Source organism: Heloderma suspectum, chromosome 2, assembly GCF_057233095.1.
Source record: "Heloderma suspectum isolate Gila_16-S chromosome 2, 16-S_ref, whole genome shotgun sequence".
Lineage (NCBI taxonomy): Eukaryota > Metazoa > Chordata > Lepidosauria > Squamata > Helodermatidae > Heloderma > Heloderma suspectum.
The window spans coordinates 222643990-222667226 of NC_139459.1; the positions used below are offsets into that span (position 1 = coordinate 222643990).

Consider the following 23237-nt stretch of genomic DNA (forward strand, 5'->3'; position numbering starts at 1 on the left):
CTAGCAATTGGAATGCTCAACTTAAAGTAAATGCTACTTAGCTGTCTCATATGTTAAACTGATAATGTTGCCAGCTGTTGGGTAATTAGCTGGTAAGGCTACTGAAGCATACTGGTTCCAAACCCAACATTTGGGAATTACCAGTTTGAAGTAAGGGATGCCGCTAATAGAATATTCAAAGGGGGTCTACCTCTTGACCTCATGGAATTCTTTGATAAAATGAGATGAGGATATAGTGTAACTAGGATTGTCACTTTTTTCCTGACTAAGGCATATGATTTTAATGGCTACATGACAGCAGAAATCTGAGCAGTGTAGCTTTTCCAAACTTGGAGCTACAGGGTAGGCATTACTTACTGAATTTTTCCTGGTAACGCAGATGCTAATATAGCAAAGACTCTCAGTAAAAATGTGGGAATCTAAGGACGCAATCCTATGTATGTTTAGATAGAGAAAAGGCCTACAACTCCCATCATGCCCCAGCCACAGAATTCCTGTGATGGTACTATTTAATATGGTAAGTAGGGGACCAAATACTCCAAACTCCTTGCATATAGAAAACTAGCACATCAGGCAGAATCCTCTCCCTGACATGGACAGGGAAATTATGATGTGGAGAAACATTTAAACATGTTCCCCACACGCAATTCCAGGAGGTCTGTACCAAATAGTTTCCTTCAATGTGCAGTTTTATCTGCAGCCATAACAGTTACTATTAAAACAATCCCTGCATTGAAAGAGATGCATATTGCAAGTATTATCATAACTAACAGATAATTAAAATTCATAAGCCAAGGTGGGATCTAATGCTGTCATTCCTGGATGGAACTGCTTCCGTCATCAGAACTGGGATGGGACAATTCCCTTTCCTTCTGCAGCCTCCTGCATGGCTTCAAAACCTGCTCTGGAAGGCTGAGAAACCCTCTGGAGCATGCTTTTGGGTGGCAGGGAAAGCTGCAGGGAGGGGGGAAGAAAGCTGGTGGAAGGCATTGGATTTAAGCCTAAGGCTGCAGTCCTATGTGTGGGAGTAGGCCCCATTGAACTCCGTGGGACTTGCTTCTGAGCAGATAGCATTGTGCTGTAATCGTTTCTATCTTCAAGCAAATTTAAATTCAGAAACAATATCAAATCTAAGCATCCCCTTTCCCACAGGCCAAATTAGCTTGAAGAAAACTTTCCTCAAACCTTGGCAGTGAGAAGAAAAATGTGCAGCCTTTCTGGTCTTAAGAGAGAGAGATATATATATATATTTACCATTCAGTGAAATTATATAGATCTTTGAACTAGAAATTACTTTTCTTTAAAAGGAATAAACAATTCCTTTTAAAATTGTCACTGAAGTAAACAAAGCAAGTCTTCAGAAGTACAGGCCGTATGCTTGCGCTTCCTGGTTTTAGTAAGAGTACATTTAGAACTACACTTCCCAGAATTCATATGGGGTGTCTCCCTTTCAATCAGCTGATCTGACTTGTGACCTGTTCTTTATTTCCTGTTGAGCATGAATGGAAATTATCTATATGGAGGCGTTCCTTTTGTTGTCATGTGATTGACTGAGAAATACAGTGGGTAACTGAAGCCAAGAAGATCAGCTGGGAAAGAATGTTTTTTATTTGGGGGGAGCCTACAGTTATCCTGCCTCTGAAAGGTAGAGAGAATCCCAGTGACTGGGTCTGTTTTGCGTAGAAAAATGGTGAGTACAGGGATACATGATAGAGGTGTGCAAAATTATGCATGGTGTGGAGAAAATGGATATGGAAAAGTTTTTCTCCCATCATAATACTAGAACCCGGGGTCATGTCATGAAGCTGCATGGTGGGAGATTCAAGACAGTTAAAAGGAAGTTCTTCACAGAGCGCATAAACTATGAAACTCGCTACCACAAGATGCAGTGATGGCCACCAACTTGGATGGCATTGAAAGGGGTTGGACAAATTCATGGAGGAGAAGGCTATCAGTGGCTGCTCGTCCTGATGGCTGTATGCTACCTCCAGTATCAGAGGCAGTGAGCTTCTGTGTGCAGTTGCTGCTGTATGCAGGAGGCTGCTATTGCCCTCCTGTCCTACCAGGCAGCTGCTTGTCCACTATGTGAACAGAATGCTGGACTAGATGGAGCCTTGGTCTGAGTGGCTATGGCTCTTCTTATGTTCTATGATCTTTCATTCCTATGAGTGGTTGTGTTTTCCTTTGCTATTATTGTACATGGTTATTATAACTGCACACAAATAGCCTTGATTTGTCAGAAAATAATTATTAAAGGAATAATCAGTTTAAAACTTCTGGTTATTGTGATTTTTGTTTGGTCTTGGCAGAAACGTTTTTAAAAGGAGCAGCTTAAAAGGTAGACGTTCCCCCAGATTCAACCTGGCAGCATCCTGAGAAAACACAAAATGAATTCTGAATCAAAAAAGCAGTTGAACATCATTGTTCTAGGAACAGCTTTTATGTTTATGTTCACTGCTTTCCAAACATGTGGAAATGTTGCGGTAAGTGCAAATATGAGAACACCCCTTCTGTGTGCATTTCTTTCCTTTTTTCATGGTGCTTCAATCTTGATGGTTGTTTTTCTTTGGGTTATAAGCCCATGTAATATGGTCCTCTATTTTATTTTGAATGTGTGGGGTTTCCTGCGTACCAGATAAACAGGAGAGAGATATAGGGTTCCTCTTCCCTTCATAGGCTCCATAGGACAGGGGTGGAACTTGTTGTGGCCTTCTAGATGTTTTGGCCAACAATTCTCATCTGCCCTAGTCAGCATAGCCAATAGTGAGGGAAGATAGGGGTTGTAGGCCAAAATATCTGGAGGGTCACAAGTTGCCCACCCCTGCCCTGGGGTGATGTAGAATCAAGGGCACTTCCCATGTCCCATTTCCCCCTACAGGTCCCCCTCACCAGCTAATTTGCATTACCTCAGCAGAATGAGCTTGGGAATATCTGTTTGCTGAAGCAATGTGTAGCTCTGCCTTCAGGAGAAGGGGAGACTGGAACATTCAGGGAGGTCAGAAAACCAGTATGTAGAATAGTCTAATTTACACAGACTTCAATCTTTCCTAACCATTAGATCTTTTTCTACGGCAACATCCTTATGAAGTCCTGTGTTCACATCCTGCGTGAGTCAGGTGTCTTATCAGCTGGCTCTTCGGCTTAGAAACAGGGATGAGCACCACACCCTAGAGTCAGACACGACTGGTTGGGGACACCTTTACCTTTTTTTTTTAACTCAAGCAATTGTTTTGAAGTTTAATTAGTGTCAACAATTCTATTGTAATTAGTTAATCTGTATTGACTTTGATTTTTTTTATTCTCGTATGTGTTTTAAGTTTTTATCTTTTGAAAAGAAAACTCTCTAGAGAATGTTCCGTATCATTAATTTTTTAAAAATTCTTTCCATACAGCAAACTGTTATCACAAATTTAAACAACACTGATTTTCATGGCAGTGGCTATACAAGGTACTTTAAACTGGTATTGTTATCCCTCTGTTGCTTTTGAGCTGTACTCTGTGGCTGGATTCAGACATAATGGAAAACCATGGCTTCCCCCAATGAGAAAAAGCCATACTAGGCTCACAAGCTCCCCACTCCCCTTTCATGTGGCAGAAGAGGTAACTGGAAGCATTCATTTCCAACTATAACCAGATTTCCCTGTGATATCTAAACTCAGGGAACTGTAGCTTGAACAACCCAGGTGCAGAAACTGTGGTTTGATCCTGGCTTGTTCTCACTATAGTGTAAACAAACAACAATTCTCTGAATTTGGACATCATGGGGAACTGTAGTTAGTTCAAAATTAAAAAAAAGGAAGCTTCTCAGCTCCTCCTCTGGCATGTGAAAGAGGAGGAAAGGGGGAAGCAGGACTTTCAGCACATGTATATTGTCATGTAAGCCAGGGGTGTTAAACCTCTTTCAGCCTCTTTCAGAGAAGCTTTCAGGGGCTGCATTCCAGTAGTGAGCAGATCCGAAGGTAGGGGGTGGAGCCAAATACCAAAAATACCAGCACATTTTGGTTTAAAGCTCTTCCTGCCAGCAGCTAAGCCTTAGGAGAGGCATTTCAACCTTTTAGAATGGGGGAAATGCTACACAAAAGCCAGGAAATCACCAAAGGATCAGTGTTCGGAGGAAATGGGGTCAGGCCAGAGGAAGGGGGCATGGCCCTATGGGGAACCCTGGAGGGCCAGATTTGGACCCCAGGTGGGCTGGCTTTGTTCCCTGGGCCTGACGTTCTGCTTGTCTGCCCTTTTATATGCATGTCTCTCTCACAGAGAAAGAGAGGGGTGTGGGTGATCAGGCAAACAAGTAAAATGTTCTGAAATGACAGTCTGAAATTAATACCAAACAATATTTTGGATTTTCTTTGGCATATTAGTAATGATTGTTACTTTCTGCAGCATGGCTGTTATTTATGGCGTGTTTTCAGCATCAAATCTGATCTCACCATCAGTGGTTGCCATCATAGGACCACAGTTGTCCATGTTTATTAGTGGCATCTTTTATAGGTAAGTAAAAATACTTAACTCTTTGATATTTTATTCCTGCTGTCTTCTTCTTTTTAATTATCTACATTTAGAAGATCTGCTATTCTTGTGCCCAGTATTAGCAGGTGGGGAGAATGTAGGTTATCATTTACTGGAGAATAAGAAAAGCTGTTGCTATTGCTTTTCTCTAAAATGCGTAGGCACCCTGATTCCCTTCAGATGTTGCAACTTGCACCATCCCCAACCAGCATGACAAATCATCAGGAATTATGGGAATGGTAGTCCAAAACATCTGGAGGGCCACCAGATTGCCTACCCCTTCCCTGGAACAAAGCATGTTCTGCTAGTAGCTCTTGGAGTAAAAGACCAATGATTTCCCTCTTATGAAAAAGTGGTAGCAGGAAGGGGAGACAACATGGTATAGGATAGGGGTGGGCAACATCTGGCCCTCCAGATGTTTTCACTTACAAATCCTATCATTCCTCACCATTGGCTACGCTGGCTAGGGCTCATGGGAATTGTAGGCCCAAACACCTGGAGGGCTGGAAGTTGCCCACCCCTATATTATACTCACTGGGGGCTGGGGGCAAGTCATCTGCTCGCCACTAAAATTAATTTCTCAGGGTTGCTGTGAGGCCAAAAGTCTGCTCTGAGCTTCTTGGAGAGTGAATGGGGTACAAAGTAACAAAATAATTATCGTTAGATTGAATGAATGCAGCTTGTCAGGTGCTTTAGTGATATGAACATATTTATTTCAAACATACTGACATGGTCTTTTCTGCAGTTTGATTAGGAATAAGAAATTGAGTTACATAGCTAAGCAATATATTTAATGTAACATAAAATATACCTGTTAAACAGAAGAGGTAGGTTTCAGAATTAGTTGACAGCGGTAACAACAAATTGACCTGGTTCACATATAACAACAACAGCCCATTGGTTTCCAAACTGGTGGGCTGTTGTGCACAAGTGGGTGCGCTGCTACCACATAACCCATGATCGGCTCCTTCATAGGTTGTGCAGCATGACATGCAAACCCGGACTGCTAAACAACCCAGTGATCCAGGTTTATAAACTGATGGGTTGTCGTTACATGTGAACAAGACCATTAAGTCCTCTTAAACATAGCCAACTCCCAACTCCAGCTGGGAATCCTTTTATAAAGTATCATGGGCATGGCATCATCCAAGTTAAAACTGAATGCCATACATTGTCATCTTTTCAGCATATACATTGCCGTTTTTATCCAGCCATCTACTTGGACTTTCTACACAGCCTCTGTTTTCCTTGGAATAGCTGCTGCTGGTAAGCCCTTCCCCTCAACCTGTATGCTGTTCTCCATTTTGTATCAGTAAAATGTAGGAAAGTGTACAGCCAGGCATTTGTAGGTTGGACCTGGGCTCTTGGTGGAACCATGAGATTTTGGGCAGAATGCCCAGACCGTATATTCAAGGCACATCATGTGTCTATGGAACTTTTAGATTTTTCTCCTTTGATTGACAGACGCCAGCTGTCCATCCCCCTCAGCCGTATTCCAGTTTTGCTTTTGAAATTCCCGCAGTTTCAGAAGAGGTTTGCCATGTGGCCCGGGGATGTCTTGCTTGAGACAACGAAGTCCAGAGGTCCTTTGGGCAGATGGAACTAGTTGTCTTCTTTGATCCCGGCTTTAATGTTTCCATTTAAAAAAAGAAGAAGCTTCTAGTCGCTATAGTTGTAGAGAAACATTTGACAGATTTGATTAATCTGTACTAAATATGCAGAATGAAAAGACAGCATAAGACTAGAATAAAAAGAACTTTGAAATTAAAAGATCCCAAACCTTATTCTGTTACCAAATGTCATGACTTTAAGCTCATCTCTTTTAATTGTAATGAAGGGATTCATGGTTCTGAATTCGTAACTTTTAGTGTCCCCAAAAGTTAACAGGAAGCCTAAAAGCCAAATTGGACATGACACCAACAGTGCAATCCTATGCATGTCTACTCAGAAGTAAGTCCCACTGAGTTCAATGGGAATTATTCTCAGATATGTGTGTATAGGATTGCAGTCTAAATGAGTCACTTGCTATTGCGTCTTTCTTTTTTTAATTGCTAATAGGAGGCAGTGGGGGCAGGGAGCAACTGATTCTTGTTTGGACCATTGTGAGAGTTGAAAAGGTAAATCCTCTCTCCCCATGTGTATAGTCTCAATGAAAATTAAGGGGGGCGGGAAATTCCTATTATTAACAATAACTAAAAGACACAACAGAAAGTGGTATGGGGTGCTTCCAGTTGAGGCTTTTGTTATAAAATAGCACTATCTCGTTCACAGAATTTTACAGGGGGCCAGAAGAAGCCGCCTTCAATTTGTAGTCCTTCCCTTGTTTACGCACCAGAAAAAAATCCATTAAGGAAGAAAAGACAGAATATCTGCACAATGCCTTTTGATTTTTAGTGGTAGGAGCCCTCCCATCTGGAAGCACCCATGTTTTGAGAGCAATCCTATGGCCGCTAGACACTATCTAAAGGGCCATAGGATATGCTCATTTCCGGGAACCAATCTCAGAGCGCGCGGTCTGAGGTTGGTTCCCAGAAAACTGACCTCCCCCCTCCTCTGCGCTCGGAAGAGGAGCGCGGCGGGACGGAAAAGGGGCATTCTGGGGCGGGGAGAGCGGAGCTGCGCGTACGACACATCCGATGTGGTGTACAGCAGCTTCCTCTCCCGGTCAGCCCCCCCCACACCTCTAGACAGCTGAAAATGGCTGTCTAGCGGAAAATAGCAAGGAAGGAGAGGCGCGGAGGGAACAATCTACTGTGCCTCGCCTCTCCTGCCTTACTTTGGATAGGCGGTCGCCTCCGAGGTTGGAGGCGGCAGCCTATCTAGTTAGGATAGCTCCCATAGCATCGTGTCTACTTTGGCCCTAACCAGGTGAAAATACAGTTGTTACATTTTTAGCACACAAGTTGAGAATTGCCAAGACCTGTGTTTTTGAAATGAAACATTACACAAGCCACATAATCAGGCATGGATATGGCTCATGTGGAAAAGTTCCAGCGGGATTTAGAATTATTTTCTGTCTCTCTTAGGCTGCAATCCTCAGCGCATTATTTAGGAAGTAAGCCCCATTGAATTTAGTGATATTTACTTAGTATCTATTAACTTGTCCTTTTTGCTGTGACATCTGGGGATGAACTGAACTGCTGCTTTAAGGAGTTGTATTTCAAAATCACAAAGGTAACATTTTAGCTGAAATGGCATCCACTTGGAGCATCTTTATTTTATGCATCTTATATAGTATGTACAGTCAGGGCCAGAAATACTGGAACAAGGATAACTGTTTTGGCAGTTGGCCTCTGTACACCACCACACTGAAGCTGAAAGGAAGCACACCCACATGGGAGCGAAGTCAGGACTTGCAGCTGTAATTCAAGGGGTTTGACAAAAGTGGGGCACTAACCATTCAGGAAGTACAGCCAGTGGCATACACCCCCCCCCCCCATCGTTGGTGGCTCATAAGTAATGGAATAAATGGCTGACAAGCAGCTGCATGGCCAGGTGTGGCCTGTTTCCTGGGTGCCCCATGACCAATCAAGCAGATAAAAGGTCTGGGGGGGGGGGTTCTGAGTGTTACGTTTGCATTTGGTAGCTGTTCACTGGAACTCCCAAAGGTCCAAGAGGTGTCCATGCGAGTGAATGAGGCCATCATTAGGCTGAGGAAACAAAATAAACCCATCAGAGAGATAGCAAAAATGGTGGGAGTGGCCAACACAACAGTTTGGAACATCCTGAAAAAGAAGGAATTAACTGGCAAGCTCAGCAACAGCAAAAGGCCTGGCAGACCACGGAAGACAACTAAAGAGGATGACTGCAGAATTCTGCTCATGGTGAAGAGGAACCCTTTCACAACATCTAGCCCGGTCAAGAACGCTCTTGAGGAGGTAGGCATGTCATTGTCAACATCAACAGTCAAGAGACGGCTTTATGAATGTAAATACAGAGGCTTCACAACAAGGTGCAAACCACTGGTAATGCTCAAGAACAGAGAGGCCAGATTAGCCTTTGCCAGCAAACACCTAAAAAAGCCTGCCCAGTTCTGGAATAAGATTTTTTGGACTGATGAAACCAAGATTAACTTGTACCAGAATGATGGGAAGAGAAAAGTATGGAGACAGAAAGGAATAGCTCATGATCCAAAGCATACCACATCATCTGTCAAACATGGTGGAGGCAGTGTTATGGCATGGGCATGTATGGCTGCCAATGGAACCGGGTCACTGGTGTTTATTGATGACCTGACTGCTGATCAAAGCAGCAGGATGAATTCTGAAATGTATAGGGCTATACTTTCTGCTCAGGTTCAGCCAAATGCTGCCAAACTGATAGGACGCCTCTTCATATTGCAGACGGATAATGACCCAAAACATACAGCAAAAGCTACCCAAGAGTTTCTCAAGGCAAAGGAGTGGGATGTTCTTCAATGGCCAAGTCAGTCACCTGATCTCCACCCAATAGAGCATGCTTTTCACTTACTGAAGACAAGACTGAAGGCAGAAAGACCCACAAACAAGCAGCAGCTGAAGGCAGCTGCAGTAAAGGCCTGGCAAAGCATCTCGAGGGAGGAAACTCAGCATTTGGTCATGTCCATGGGTTCCAGACTTCAGGCAGTCATTGACTGTAAAGGATTTTCATCCAGGTATTAAAGGCGACCCTTAAGTTTGAAATAATGTTGGTTTGTTCCATTACTTCTGAGCCACCAATGATGGGTGTGTGTGTATGCCACTGGCTGTACTTGCTGAATGGTTAGTGCCCCACTTTTGTCAAACCCCTTGAATTACAGCTGAAAGTCCTGGCTCTACTCGCATCTGGGTGTGTTTCCTTTCAACTTCAATGTGGTGGTGTACAGAGGCCAACTGCCAAAACAGTTATCCTTGTTCCAGTATTTCTGGCCCTGACTGTATGCTACAGATTTGCTGTTGCCTGAGGCCTGTGATAAATCACAAAGTGATCCTTAGTGCATCTAGGTTACCTTGCAATAATTAAAGAGATTGGTTTTATGTTATTTTGTATCTGTGAACTTGTGGATGCTTGCAAATGTGTGATTAGTTTTACATTTTGAATCTGGGCAGTAAATTTTGTTTCACACATGGCAACCAACTCAGGTTTGCTACTACATGTACCCTTAACAAGGGTTTTCAGCAAATTCCAGCTTTCTGACATGTGTACGATACATCTTTGTTCCATTCACACTTTATATATGTACACTTAAAAACTTATTTAGGTGTATACCTAAACATGTATGAAGTGATCGTAAGATGTGTCCTAAAAATACAAATGTGAATTCCTTGTGCGCTCAAACATACACACATTCACAGATATTATGAGCAAGCCCTAGATTACTTTCTTTCTTTGTTTACTAGTGTTCTGATTAAATTTCAGTACTGTGGACTGCTCAGGGAAACTGTCTGACAATAAATTCTAATGAAAACACAATTGGCAGAAACAGTGGAATATTCTGGGCATTATTACAATTCAGGTAAGAAATAAAACATACCTTTCATTATATCCACCCAGTACATTATATACACCCAGTTAGCTTTGTTGGCACAAGGATGACATTTGTTTTTAATACTAAATAGTCACTTTTAGTAATTCTGTCTCTTCTGAAATGGCCATGGTTAGTTGTGACAAAAACTTGTGTTTAGGTTGCAGTCCTATGGACACTTACTTGAATTCAAGTCCCATTGAAATTAGTGGGACTTTCTACGAAGGAAACATGGATAGAATTGAATTGTTAGTGCCTTACTTAGTGCTTGCAATGGATATATGCCTGCTAGAATAACAGCTTCCAGTAGGTTCTGTGTTCCAGAATGGGTATCGCAAACAATCTTTTATATGGAAAGAGTGCTTTCCTCTGAGGTTGTTCTGAATCACCTCTGTGTCATGGGAAATGATCTGCCTTGCTCCTGAGGGCAAGCACTCAAAATTTCCCATGAACTTACAGCTGCCCTGACATTGTAGTAAAAAATTAGGAGAAGACTGCAAAGTATCCCGTACAGTTTATCTAGTCAATTTTTTAAATATATATACAAACTTTATACCAGCCTTGCAGATCAGTTTTCCATGGCACGAGTCCACAAAAATGTTCACCTGCCTTCAGGCTCACACATACATGTGGTGGTCATTTGTCTTTTCTGATAAAAAAAAGTAAAATAACTGCTTTCTGCTTCACATAAGCTTCCTTGCCTGATCGACTGGAAGCAACTCACATTCACCATAGGTGACTTGACAAATAGCTCTTTAGATACCTGCTTCATGTTTCCATTTGGGAGAATATGTCAGCTGGCTTTGCTTTTGTCATGATGTTGCCTGTCTGTTGTTTTTTTTAATAGACACCAGATTTAAATTTGCTTAAAATTTGTCAGTTTTATTGTTTAATGCTAGTGTGGTGTAGTGGCTAGAGTGGTTTAAACCAGGAAAACCCAGGTTCAAATCCCAGCTGAGCCATGAACCTCACTGGGTGGCCTTGGGACCAGTCACTGTCTCTCAGCCTAACTTTATGCAGTTGTTGTGAAGATAATGGTGGGGTGAAGATGTAGAAACGTGTGTGCCACCTGAGATTCTTGGAAGAAGGGCAGTTTATATTTGTCATAAGTGTTATTTCGCACACCTTGAAATTGATCCAGTATGGGCATTTAGTTTACTATTTATATCCCCCTTGCTGTTAAAAATAATGAAGTGTCTTAAAATGAAGATGATACAATAATAAAAGAATTTTAAAACAACACATCCATTAAAATAGTAAAATGGCAGAAGCTTGAAAAGGCAGAAGTGCTAAAGCTTCCAGCAATTAACAACTTTAAAATTATGAAAGAGCAGTTTACAGATTACAAGCCAGGTGGAATAAAAAGGCCTTTAGCAGCTGCCTAAAAATGGAAAAAGAGAGCGAGAGAGAGCGAGAGAGAGAGTGCATGACAAATCACCTCCAAGGAGTTCCACAGTCATGGCACCACCACTGAGAAGGTCTTGTCTCTCATACCTCCCAGTTTGATCTTGCTTAAGGGTGGCACACAGGGCAGGACCTCTCAGGCTGATTTTGAAAGTCAGGCAGGTTCATACGGGATCAGAGGTAACCTGAGTCTTAAGCTGTTTAGGACTTTAAAGGTCAATACCAGCACTTAAAATTAAATCCAGATACAAATGGCCTTCTACAACCAACTTTGAGCTCTGTAAGAAAAGAAAAGTAGAACAGCACAGTGAACAGAGGACAATGCTGTGATCAGATGGTGGGCAGATAATCACGTTAATTCCTGCTTCCCCACCTTGCCCCCAGATCAAACACAAAATCTGTTCTCCTGTTGATCTTGACTTTGCAGCATGTGTTCTGCTTTCATTTCAGTGGGTGAAAGGCATGCAATTCTTATCTTTCTCTGTGTCTGGATATGTTGGAATCTGCCTGCAAAGCAAACATAATTTAGGGTGCAATCCTATGCATGTTTGCGCAGAAAAAAGTCCTACAACTCCCATGCTGGTTGGGCAGTGCTGGGAGTTGTAGGACTTTTTTCTGTCTAAACATGCATAGGATTGCGCCCTTAATCTTTTACCAGGAAATCCTTAGGCTTGTTTAGAACCCACTAAGATTTGCAATCTTCTATCTTCTTCTGTTTGGACTTTAATGTTTTTCTGTTCTTATGGTATAGATAACTAGTTTAACCAATAATGTGCTTTCTTCTGTTCACAGCTTGTTTTTTGGAAATCTCTATATATACTTTGCCTGGCAAGGGAAAACTCTTATATCAGGTTGGTTTAATTTATAAAATACCTTTTCAGGCAGCAAGGTTGTGAATGAAATAATAAGAGGAAACTGATGTGTTGGTGACAGGTAATTTTTTTTAATGCAATGGAGTTACGATTAAATAACTTTTAAATTGCCTTAGGGCTCTTTTTATCTTATTTTTATAACCATAAAAATATGGAGACTTTCTTCTGTTGCCTGTGTTTCTGGGTTTCATTCCACATGTGTTTCTGCCTCTCACTCTCTTCATTGTGATGTGTGCCTTCAAATTGCAATCCTTGTTGAAACTAATTGATTTGGAAATATTTGGATGGTGCTTCTCTTCTTGACCTTACCTTGATGAGCCTTTCATTTCTTACTTTACTCCACGTCTTACTGTTTATCTTTCAAATCTCTCCTCAAAATACCCTATCTTTCTTGAACTCGCCTTCGGTTGCACTTGCTCCCAGATAGTGCAGCTAAGCTAAGGCCACTTTCCAGAAGTGAGGTGTAAATCATTTAAAGATCTTAAAGAAAGAGGAGATTCCATAAAACAATTGTTAGTGTGTCCAACACATTTATGCACTACAACAAAATCCTTGCTCAGCTCTGAATCCAGTCTTATCCTTTTCTTTCTGTTCTTGTTGCCAATCCCTGTACAACCATTCTGATTTCTTCCAAAACACAAATGTTGCAATCTAAGTAAACAGTGTATCTTATGTCAATATGCATAGTTATCTTCAGATACACAGTTTGGGTTCCATTGGTGGAGAGCTTATTCAAAGTTAGCTAATGTGTGTGCGTGTAAGCTTTGTTCTGTGTGCTGTGTTTTGCTTCAGCACAGAAATGCTCTAGATATTTTGGCGAGTTTGAGTGGATGTGCTGTTTGTTTATGAAGGTGTAACACACTATTTTCCTTTCCACAGAGAGTGACCGTAGGACTGTCTTCATCGCCCTGACAGTGATCAGTCTTGTGGGCACCGTTCTGTTTTTTCTCATTAGAACCCCAGAAGAATCAAAATCGGAGGAGGGGGAAGCCACTTCTGATAACCTTGAAGAACACACGTAGGTGTTTATGGCTATCCTCCTGCTGGAACAGCGTGTTCCTAGCTCAGCTGTTTCTACTCCTATGTGAAAAAGAAAGATGGTGCATGATTATTACAAAAAGAAGTTTATGCATACTGTCTTCATTTGGATAGCATGTCATACTTATAACTGTGCTTTTTGATTAATGAATAGGGTGGGCACTCCTAAAAGACTCCATTTAATTCTTCCTAATCTTTACCACATGTTATCCAGGGTAAAATGTGTGACTAAAGTTAAATCATTCTAATACTTAGGATTCAGTAGCCATGCATCTGCATGGGAAAAATTAATGCGGGTTTGAATGAAGGGGCTATTCTGTCTGCAGCACATGAGTCAGGAATCCCTGGCCTAAACAAAAAGTAGTTCAGTGGTGTAAGTAGACAAAGGCTTAGTTCTTACTGAGGGTGGTAAAGCTGGGTCAAGGCTGTATGACTTCAGATTGCAGGTGAGGACTCACATGATCAGATGCTTAGGATAGTGGGCAGAGCTAATCTGATAGGAAAAAAGCTTATGGAGGATTCCGAAGGAAGAAATTTAATTTACGTATTATTTAGAGAGCAATCCTATACTCTCCCTAGAATGCTCCATATTGGAGTACTCCACCCTTTCCTATGCCCTTTTGGGAGGTGTGGCTTCTTGTATTTTTCTTCCATCTGCAGAGGCCTTCCCATTGCTAGTAATGGGAGGGAAACATTTAGATAATCTCTTGAGTGTGCCTAGATGTTTCCCAGGGGCACGGGTGGGGGCTGAGAAGGTGTTGGATCCATCGGATCCACGGTCTCTCCCTTCCTCCCCACCCACCCACCAGCACACCCCTGACATACCTGTTTCCTCCCTATGAGTTTTGACCTTGTTCAAGGAGTCACTGTGGAAACCTCCATAGTGGCTGGGCAGAGCCAGGAGGGGTGTACCAACCTCATAAAACCCCTTGTGTTCGGAGCTCTGTCTACAGCCCCAGAGGGGGTTTTCTGAAAAATCCTATGGCTCCTGGGATGCTGTCTAGGGACCACAGGATTGCCCTCTTAACTGAGTGTTCTCATTTCTGTATGGGATGTTATTTCTGATGTCTGTATTTTAAAATTTCTAATGGCAAACTGTTATATAAAGAAAAATGTTGTTACAGCTTAGTGAATATAGCATGCTATAATTTATGTTCTCAGTTTATTATTTATTTTCTTACTTTAAATATTTGTTTTAACCAGGTCTGGCCAAAGCAAAATGACAAGGGCTGTAGATGCATTTAGTAAGTAAAGTTCCAAGGAAGAAGCACTGCAGGAAGTATTACACTTAGACATTTCAGCATGCTCAGCCATAGTCAGATATGAATGCTTCCAATTAAGAACTTGCTGGCAGGTCTCTTTATGAATTATAAGAGATCTACAGTGTTTCCCTTCTCCAACTATGACCTGTTTTCCCTGTATTATAAGATCTATACCCTTTCCTTACCATCCAGCTACAAAAACTTTGCATTTCCCAGGACCACAGTGGAGTATATAATAATAGTCTGGGATCTCCCCAGGGAGGAGAAAATGCCTTTAGTTCCCCATATGTGATGACTTCCTTGAAACTTCCATACAACTTGGCACGTGGTGGCTGTTCCCTTATCAGGGGAGCAGCGGCCGTGTTCCCAATGGGCTGGGAGGAATTTGGAATACGGCTTGCCTTGTGTTAGGAGCAGAATGGCAGTGTGCTCTGTAATGTGGTCTGTTTCAGAGGTGGAGAAGGTTGAAAGGGAGCCTTTTAGGGTGTCCTATCCTGCCTTGGCTCACCAAGTTGGAATATTCTGCCCTTATGTAGGCTTCTTAAAGCCCTGCATTTCTGGGTTCTTGTATGCAAGTGTGTGAGTACTAAATAGAGAAGAGGTCATTCTGACTGGGGGAAGGAGTAACGTAGATCAGTTCAATTCCCTCCTTTTTTTAATCCAGCATCCAGTGAGGATTCTCATTGTTATTTTAACTGTGATTTCTTTGCAGAAAGATCTATCAAGCTATGTGGCACAAAAGAGATTTTGCTGCTTAGCATCACAACAGCATATACAGGTAACTGAACAGGAGTACAAACATGACCCTTGGGGGTTTGTGTACGACTTTGGTCAAGACTGGCTTTTTAGTGCTCATCTGTCCCTTCCATCGCAGATCCATTACTCTTGGCTGCATCATGCAATTTCGCAAGTGCTCTTCTTTTCCTTTTATTTCCCAAAGCTTTTGTCAATCTGTCTTTCTGCCCTTACTCCAGTCCCCAAGATTTCACACTGTGATCCCATGGAGCTGTGAGAGAACCATGCACAGAGCTGAAGCTATCTCTAAAGATTTCTTTGCAGCCAAAAGGACATTCTGCTTTTTTGCAGTGAACAGCTGCTTGTTTTGATGCTTGGAGTTGCTCTGGACCAAAGCCCTGGCTGCTTGTTTGATTCGCTTGTGCACATTTGTTGACATTTTTTGGAATGTAGCCCTTGCCCCCTTTAAGAGATTCCTTTCCAGCATGTTTTAGTACCTTTTCCAGCATACTTTCCTTTTCAGCATCTTTAGGCAGTCCTGTTTCCATCTTCCCACTGGAAACAGAGTGTTTGGTGCCTTTTGAGGGATGTGCTGTAGAATTGCCATCTGTTGGTTACAACAGAAAGTATCTGTAGTTCCTTAAGATACACTCATTTTTTAAAAAAAAATTCCCTCTTCAGATATGAGGGCCAGAAGCTTTTGCTTTAAGAGTGGAGATATGCAGAATTCTAACAAGTGAGCTTGTCTGCATCAAAAATAATTTAGGGCGCAATCCTATGCATGTTTAGACAGAAGAAAAGTCCTGCAACTCCGAGCACACCCCAGCCAATGTGGCTTGTTGGGGAATGCTGGGAGTTGTAGGACTTTACTTCTGTCTAAACTTGCATAGGATTGAGCCCTTAATCATATATTTCATGCACCTTGGTTGGCTTAATTGCCAAAACTCCATATTTCTTATTTCCAAATTGGAGGTTGCTCTCTAGTTCCTGCATTAAATTGTGTTTTTGCTGGGTTCTGTCTGCAGGCACTGTATAGTCTGGTGGAAATTTTTGGGCTCATGTTAACCAGGCTCTCAAGTACTCTGGGAAGTAGAGTTAGTTGGCATATGCTTAAATGTCTCATTTAGCTTAGCCAGGTACTTTAGTCAGTTTATATCCCACCTTTCTTCCAAGGAACTCAAGGCTTATGATAAAGGCCACTTCCATTTTAAATGGCAACATACAGAATCAAACAGCTCTGAGGTAAAATGTTCCAGGACCTTTTTTTGGTAGTTGTTAGTAAAGTTGCCACTCAACTTAGGGTTGATATCCATGCCAATGGTACTTGAGCACCTTGGTTGTTGTTATGGTTGGATCCTACACAGACATCCGTAGGCTTCCCAGTACCAATGTTTCCTCCCTACCCTTTTTGCTACCAGCTGCTTCCTCCAGATAAGTTAGAGTGCCCAGTGGATGGGTTCTCACATCATGCTAATCCACCCTGTAAATAAACCATGGTGGGTGGGTTGTTCACAGAACAACCCACAGTATGCCTGACAGATGATCGGGCATGCCATGGTTTGTTCTTCCCCTCCTTCTCCCTCAGTCCTCTAGCTGGCTCCAGCACGTATCCCAGGCACCTTTGTGGCAGAACCCGTCTTGTCTTCTTGCCCTGGCCCCCTCCCCACTCCAATCGCTAACCCTTTTCGTCACCACCTTTAAAAAACAACAACGGTGCTTCAGGAGTACCCAAATGTGCTCATAATTTTTTTTTTTTAAATTCTCTTTCGCAAGTGCTCAAGAGCACACTTATGGCTTTCCAATATGTGTAGTCTTGCCTCGTCAATTTCCTTGTATGTTGCAGCTGTCAAAGGGAACAGTGAAGTGGAGTAGGTAACATACCAGGAAATTGACAAGATGAGGCTGCATATAGGGTAATTTGTGCATAGTTGTGAACGACCAGGGCAGAAATAACAGAAAGGGAAAGGGGACCCAATAGTGCAATTCAGAAGTACCAAAAATATGTGTGTGTGTGTGTGTGTGGGAAGGTGAATGGAGTAAGTGCACCAAAAGGGGGGGGGGGAATCTCCTCCCTTGGCAATGTGATCCTCTCACTTTTAGGTCTTGAACTGACACTTCTCAGTGTTCTCCAACTTTTCAACACTTCCCCAAGTCTCCAGCTAGTCCAGAAAGGGGAGATATTAACTCCCTCACCTTTTCGCTGCTCATTTTTGGAGCAGTTACTGAATTGTGCTTCTGAATTGTGCTATTGGGTCCCTCCTTTTTCTTTCTGTTATTTCTGTCCTGGTCCTTCACAACTCTGTGCAAATTAGCCTGTATGCAGCTTTATCTTACCAATTTCCTTACTCCACTGCATCACTCCCTTTGACAGCTGAAACATACAAAGAAATTGACCAGGCAAGGCTACACATATTGGACAGCCTTCACTGTACTCTTGCGTACTTGCTGAAGACTGACAAACAAAATGATAATAATAAAATTAATATATCCTCTGTGCAATTTTGAGGCACCAATTTTTTGTTAAGGTGGCGAATGAGTGATGGTCCTTCCAAAATGCTGCTTTGGCAGTAGTGGAAGGGCAGTCACTGGTGAGGGAAGCTGGAGGTGGTACTGGCAAGATTGTAAAGACCAGCGTGGGGCTTTTGCCGCTCTTGCTTTGCAGCTCTGTAGCCAATCCCAGTAACCCATGATAAAATCGTTCTCCGTGGGTAAGAACAACCCTTCAGCAAACCATGGGTTCTTACGGTGGCTTGTTCGTGAAAATTAAGCCACCCAAGGAGACTGTGCCGGGTTTGGATGACATGACAATCCACCATGGCTGGCTGTCCATGGCGGGTTGTTGTGTCATGTGCACCCAAGTCAGTTTCACGGCTGGTCAACTTGGCTTGAATTGCAGAATAAATGAATGACCAGTTCTGTTACAACAGCCATTATATTGTCCAATGTGAGAAATATTATTGACACCATTTGAGGCTTCTTGCAATTTCATCTTAAAACTGTAGATTGTAATACAGCTTTAACCAGGAACTCTCTACTTCACTGGGACATTCCTTTGGAGTTAAAGTAATCTCATAATTTTAGAAACTCTTTTTTTAGTACAACATGCTTGTGGTGATGTCAACTTTGTTTAGTCACTCTTGTTTAGTTACAGAGACATTTAATTAAGAATAGTTCTTTTAAGAATTGAGCTGTATACTTGGGCAGTAGCTTATAGGGGAAATGCAGCCAGCTGTTCATTAACTATCAGGATGCAAGATAGGAATGGCCAACTTCTTTACTTGTGAAAGCTTAGTCTATTCTCAAGACATTAATCTGGGGGACGGGGAAGACCAGTCTGACCCCCTCATGAATGGACAGCTGATATAATATAGTTGGCATTAACTAGCTCAAGGGCTTCATATGTGTGGAGCATATTTGGAAGTTGCTATCCTAGAATCCATCTGTGAACTATGTTGTTTGCTGTTCATTGCTTGTTTGGTCTCTTAAATTAGGAAGACCTCATTGTTGTACTGGAATTCTGCTACGTTAATCTGAATATTATTATATCTTCCCCTGTTGACAGTCACTCTTTGAAAGTCAGTGTCAACAGTGCTTAAGGATAAAGCAGTGATACATAACCATGTCTGAAATGTTGTTTCTTTCAAGGTCTGGAATTAACATTCTTCTCTGGAGTGTATGGGACCTGTATAGGCGCAGTAAATAAATTTGGTACTGAAGAAAAAAGCCTTATTGGACTCTCTGGTATTTTTATTGGCATTGGAGAAATATTAGGTGAGTCCTAACTGGATCTGAAATAACAGAAAATATTTTTTTGGCCACGGTTGTATAATGTGCATGCAGCTAAAATAATACAGCACAGGAATGGTCATGAAATGCATTTAATATAAAGAGCTACACCAGTTGTTTATCCATCAAATAAGAGCTGGGACATGGGTTAGCATGTTTATATTGATGTATAGTAGCAAGCAGTGCTTAGTACTCATTATAGAGTATGCATGCTCTGCAGCGTGAGACGTCTGACAGCCAAGACAAGCAACTGTTCAGTATAAAAAGCAGATTGGCTTTTTGTTTTTTTGGAGTCAATGCCGACAGCAGCATTTGTCACATACTTAGACCTAGTACTTACAAATAGCAGATGAGGTGGAAAACCTATGTTTGGACTGTACCACTTTAGGCTTCAAGTGGAGATTTGCCTGTCTAAATACTATTCTGTTAAAAACAACAACACCCAAATCCCTGCACATAGAAAACTAGATTTCAGGGAGAAATATTCTACCCTGTCCCTTTCCCTGACATGCTAGTGTTCTATGCGCAGGTATTTTTAATTAAAAAAACATGGAGGATCATTCAATCATGTGAGCCCCCCCCCCCCCTTTTGCGGTCTCAGTTGGTCCCCTGGGGATGCAGTTTGCCACCTCATCTGCTGTTGTGAGAAATATGTCTTAGGTCTCCGGTTGGGGAACAGGCAGTGGTGCAGTGTGGGAGAACGAGGCTGGAGCGCTGGCCTTACTCTCTGCCATAGCCAGCCCTTTGGCATGGGTTTGCTTCTCCCATGCTGCAGTGTGCCTGCTTTCCATGTTGTTGGACTAGAGGCAAAGCCACCACAAGGTACAGACGGGGCTGCAAATGAACTGTAGCATGTACTATAGTGGCACTCTCTCAGCCTTGGATTTACAGAACACTTTGCAAAACGGTTGGCCAGCACAGCTGTAGATTGTAACAGCCATAGAGATACCTGAGAAAGTGAGAGATGCCTTTAATTTCTTTTGGTGCCGGAGAGAAACTTGAGCATTATAGAGCACCACCAGTGCAGTGGGAAGCTAGCAGTTCTGGAAGCTGTTCCAAATGACAGACCTTTCCTTAATGGAGGTAATCCTAAGAAGCCAGTGCTCAAGTCGATCTCTGCTCTGCTTGCTTGCTTGCTTCCTCCTCCTTGATGTAGCAGACAGGTTTTAAGGCGGCATTTTTCTTTTTACATGTGCTGTCATAACTTAAAACCTTGTTCCCTATAGTTGTATCCAGTGTTAGTCCTACTTCTTAGAGTGGACCCACTGAAATGAATGGGACCTAAATTAGTCATGACTTCATTCTAAGTAGTAGGACTAACATTGGTTACAACCTCACTGGAAATGATTTTAACTGTTCTCCTCCTTTGATACATTCTCTGTCACAGGTGGAGGAATCTTTGGCCTCCTGAGCAAGAACAACCGATTTGGCAGGAACCCAGTGGTGATGTTAGGCATTGTGGTCCATTTCATAGCCTTCTATTTGATTTTCTGCAACATGCCAAATGATGCCCCCATTGCGTCCATGCGTGGGACAGACAGCACAGCATTCATGGAACCAAGGTAGAAGTTAGTTTTCTGCTCTTCTTGATCAAATAGTATTTTTAGGAAGTGAATAGAAAGAGATCCTTTTCCCCACTAGCAGTGAACTGAAAGCACATTGGGTGAACAGAGCCTCTGAATTCCAGCAGCTTTTTGCTCACTGGTCCCCAGTGAGTTTTGCTATATTGCATTTTACCAGCTGACAACCCTGTATGTTTTGATTCTCCTCTGTCATGATGGGAAGGACCATAGCTCAGTGGTAGAGCACCTCCTCTACATGCAGAAGCTCCCCGGTTCGACCCCCGGAATCTCCAGGTAGGGCTAGGAAAGAACCTGGCTGGAAATCCTGGAGAGCCGCAGCCTCTCAGTGTCGGCAATACTGGGCTAGATGAACCAATGGTCTGACTGAGTACAAGGCAGCTCCCTGTGTTTCTAGTGCTTCTGCTTAATATGTGTTATTTTTGTTTTGGTTGTAAAAAACATATTTTCCCGTTGTTTCTGTGGTGGAATAGTATCTTCTGCTTGATGTCTGAAAATCCTTCCTATTTGTAAATCATTTGGCTGGTTGTAGGTCTTCATGAATTTTGTCATCAAGTTCTGTATTCGGAAGAGGTAAGCAGCTACGGACCATCCCTGAAACGATTTTCTCTTTAATATGGTTAGATGAGTATGAGTTTCCCGTCAGAGATACATTCTGGCTAAATCTTTCAGGTTTTCCTGAAATGTATTTTGCAACTCACTTGATAGGCCTCCCATCATTTAAAAGGGCATAAACGTCCATTTTAAGAAGTGATGCCAGAAGCTGAGATGTGGTAAAATCTGAGATAAACTCAGTGATGCATGGGTCAGACATGATTTTCTCTCTCGGATAAGAAGCACAGGACGGAGATGAGGGTGTGCGTGAACCTGAGACTTATTTCTCATTCTGGATTAAAAAATGAGCAACTGATCAAGGCGTCAGTGAAAACCTCATTGAATACAGATGTTGCCTTCTTTTTAAACAGAAATCACTTTCTTTGACTCTACAGGGACAATTTTTGACTCTACGGGGACAATGTTAGTTGCGTACCCTTAACTCTCTGACTATAAACTACGTCATTTTCATCCATTTCTTGCACATTGGAAATCTCCCCTTTCATTAGGTGGCAGCTGGAGGTGACCAAGAGATCTGATATTGCTAATCTGAAATTTTCACAGTCATGACCTGGCCCTCCAGTTTGCATGAATGGAGCTTAGAAATAATGAGGTTTTGAAAACAGAGGACATTAAGGATTTGTTTAGTTGTTCTAAGATGCAATCCTATGCATGTTTAGACTGAAAAAAGGCCCATAACTAAGGCTGGGTCATGCTGGGAGTTGTAGGCCTTTTTTCTATCTAAACATGCATAGGATTGCACCCAGAGGGCGCAAACCTATGTGGAGAGGTGGCTGCCTCCAAACTCCTATCCAAAGTACGCTGGGAGGAGCACAGAGGGGATTGTCTCCGCCATGCTCCAGCCACCCTGCATTCACGGCTAGATGGCTGGTTTCAGCTATATAGCTGCAGGACGTTGGAATGCAGGGTGGGGAGGCCAGAGTACACGTAGGAAGCGTCGCACTGGCACTTACACCCGCCCCGCTCCGCCCCCGGGACCGCCCCCTTTTGCCCCGCTCCGTGCTGCTATTACGAGCACAGAGCCTGGGGACAATCCGTGCCACGTACGAGGCGGTGGGGAAAGGGGCGGGGAGGTGGTTCACAGAAACTGACCAATCCTATGGCTGTCTAGCCGATGGCTAGCGGCCATAGGATTGCGCCCTTAATTGTCTTATTTATTTTAAACTCCAAAGTTAATCTTTTAAAATACATGTGAAAATTTATCTTATGTGTGCATACAAAACTGCTTCTGTGGGTGAGAGGGTTAACAGTGAGCACTTGTGGCTCACACTACTATAATATTTTACTCCAAGGATGTTTAAAATGTTATCTAACACGTGTCTTTGATCTATTAACTGCAATGCATACATTCCATAAGAATTCTAATTCTCAAAATGAAATAGCTGTTCAGTAACAATTTGGACCTTGCAACTTTTCTCCATTCTTTCTCAGTCAACCCTGACAAAAGTGATAAATGATAGGATTGTACATAACATTTTCCAGTGATAGTTGTATATGTTTTGCTTAATTACAGTATGGTTGACGTTGTCTTCTTTTTATTTTCAGCAAAGAAGTAGCAATTTTTTGCAGCTTCTTACTGGGCCTTGGTGATAGCTGTTTCAACACTCAGCTTCTCAGTATTTTGGGATTTCTGTATTCAGACGACAGTGCACCTGCATTTGCAATCTTTAAATTCATCCAGGTAATAACTATTGCCCAATGGCACAACCAGACATGATGCTGTGTATATAGCAATAGTCCATTGGAACACTGCAGTAGTTTATTCTTTACATGTACAATTAACTTTATGTAACGTTGTAAGGAACCTAATGGCCATCTAGTTTTGGTTGGGTGAGCTTTGAAGAAGGCAACAACACAGAAGCCTTTGTGCCAATGCAGGATGTTTGGGTAACCCAAATGGAGAAATGTAGGCTGCCGTCCTATGGACACTTAGCTGGGTGTAAGCCCCATTCAA

General features: G+C 42.3%; 1 protein-coding gene across 3 annotated transcripts in view; it reads left to right on the top strand.

Annotated features, from left to right (window-relative positions):
- The first annotated feature begins 1544 nt into the window (after positions 1-1544).
- MFSD11 (major facilitator superfamily domain containing 11) overlaps positions 1545-23237 on the top strand; it is a 36838-nt gene continuing 15145 nt past the window's right edge. For 2 of the 3 annotated variants that reach the window (XM_084838203.1, XM_084838202.1), the window contains exons 1-13: positions 1545-1690; positions 2310-2483; positions 3393-3448; positions 4384-4491; positions 5696-5775; positions 9886-9982; positions 12188-12246; positions 13147-13285; positions 14509-14549; positions 15280-15345; positions 18948-19073; positions 20476-20650; positions 22829-22964. In XM_084838203.1, the coding sequence (XP_084694329.1) occupies positions 2388-2483; positions 3393-3448; positions 4384-4491; positions 5696-5775; positions 9886-9982; positions 12188-12246; positions 13147-13285; positions 14509-14549; positions 15280-15345; positions 18948-19073; positions 20476-20650; positions 22829-22964 (1179 nt within the window). In that variant the 5' untranslated portion in view covers positions 1545-1690; positions 2310-2387. The remainder of the gene's footprint in view (positions 1691-2309; positions 2484-3392; positions 3449-4383; positions 4492-5695; positions 5776-9885; positions 9983-12187; positions 12247-13146; positions 13286-14508; positions 14550-15279; positions 15346-18947; positions 19074-20475; positions 20651-22828; positions 22965-23237) is intronic. The other variant, XM_084838206.1, reaches the window with a different exon arrangement.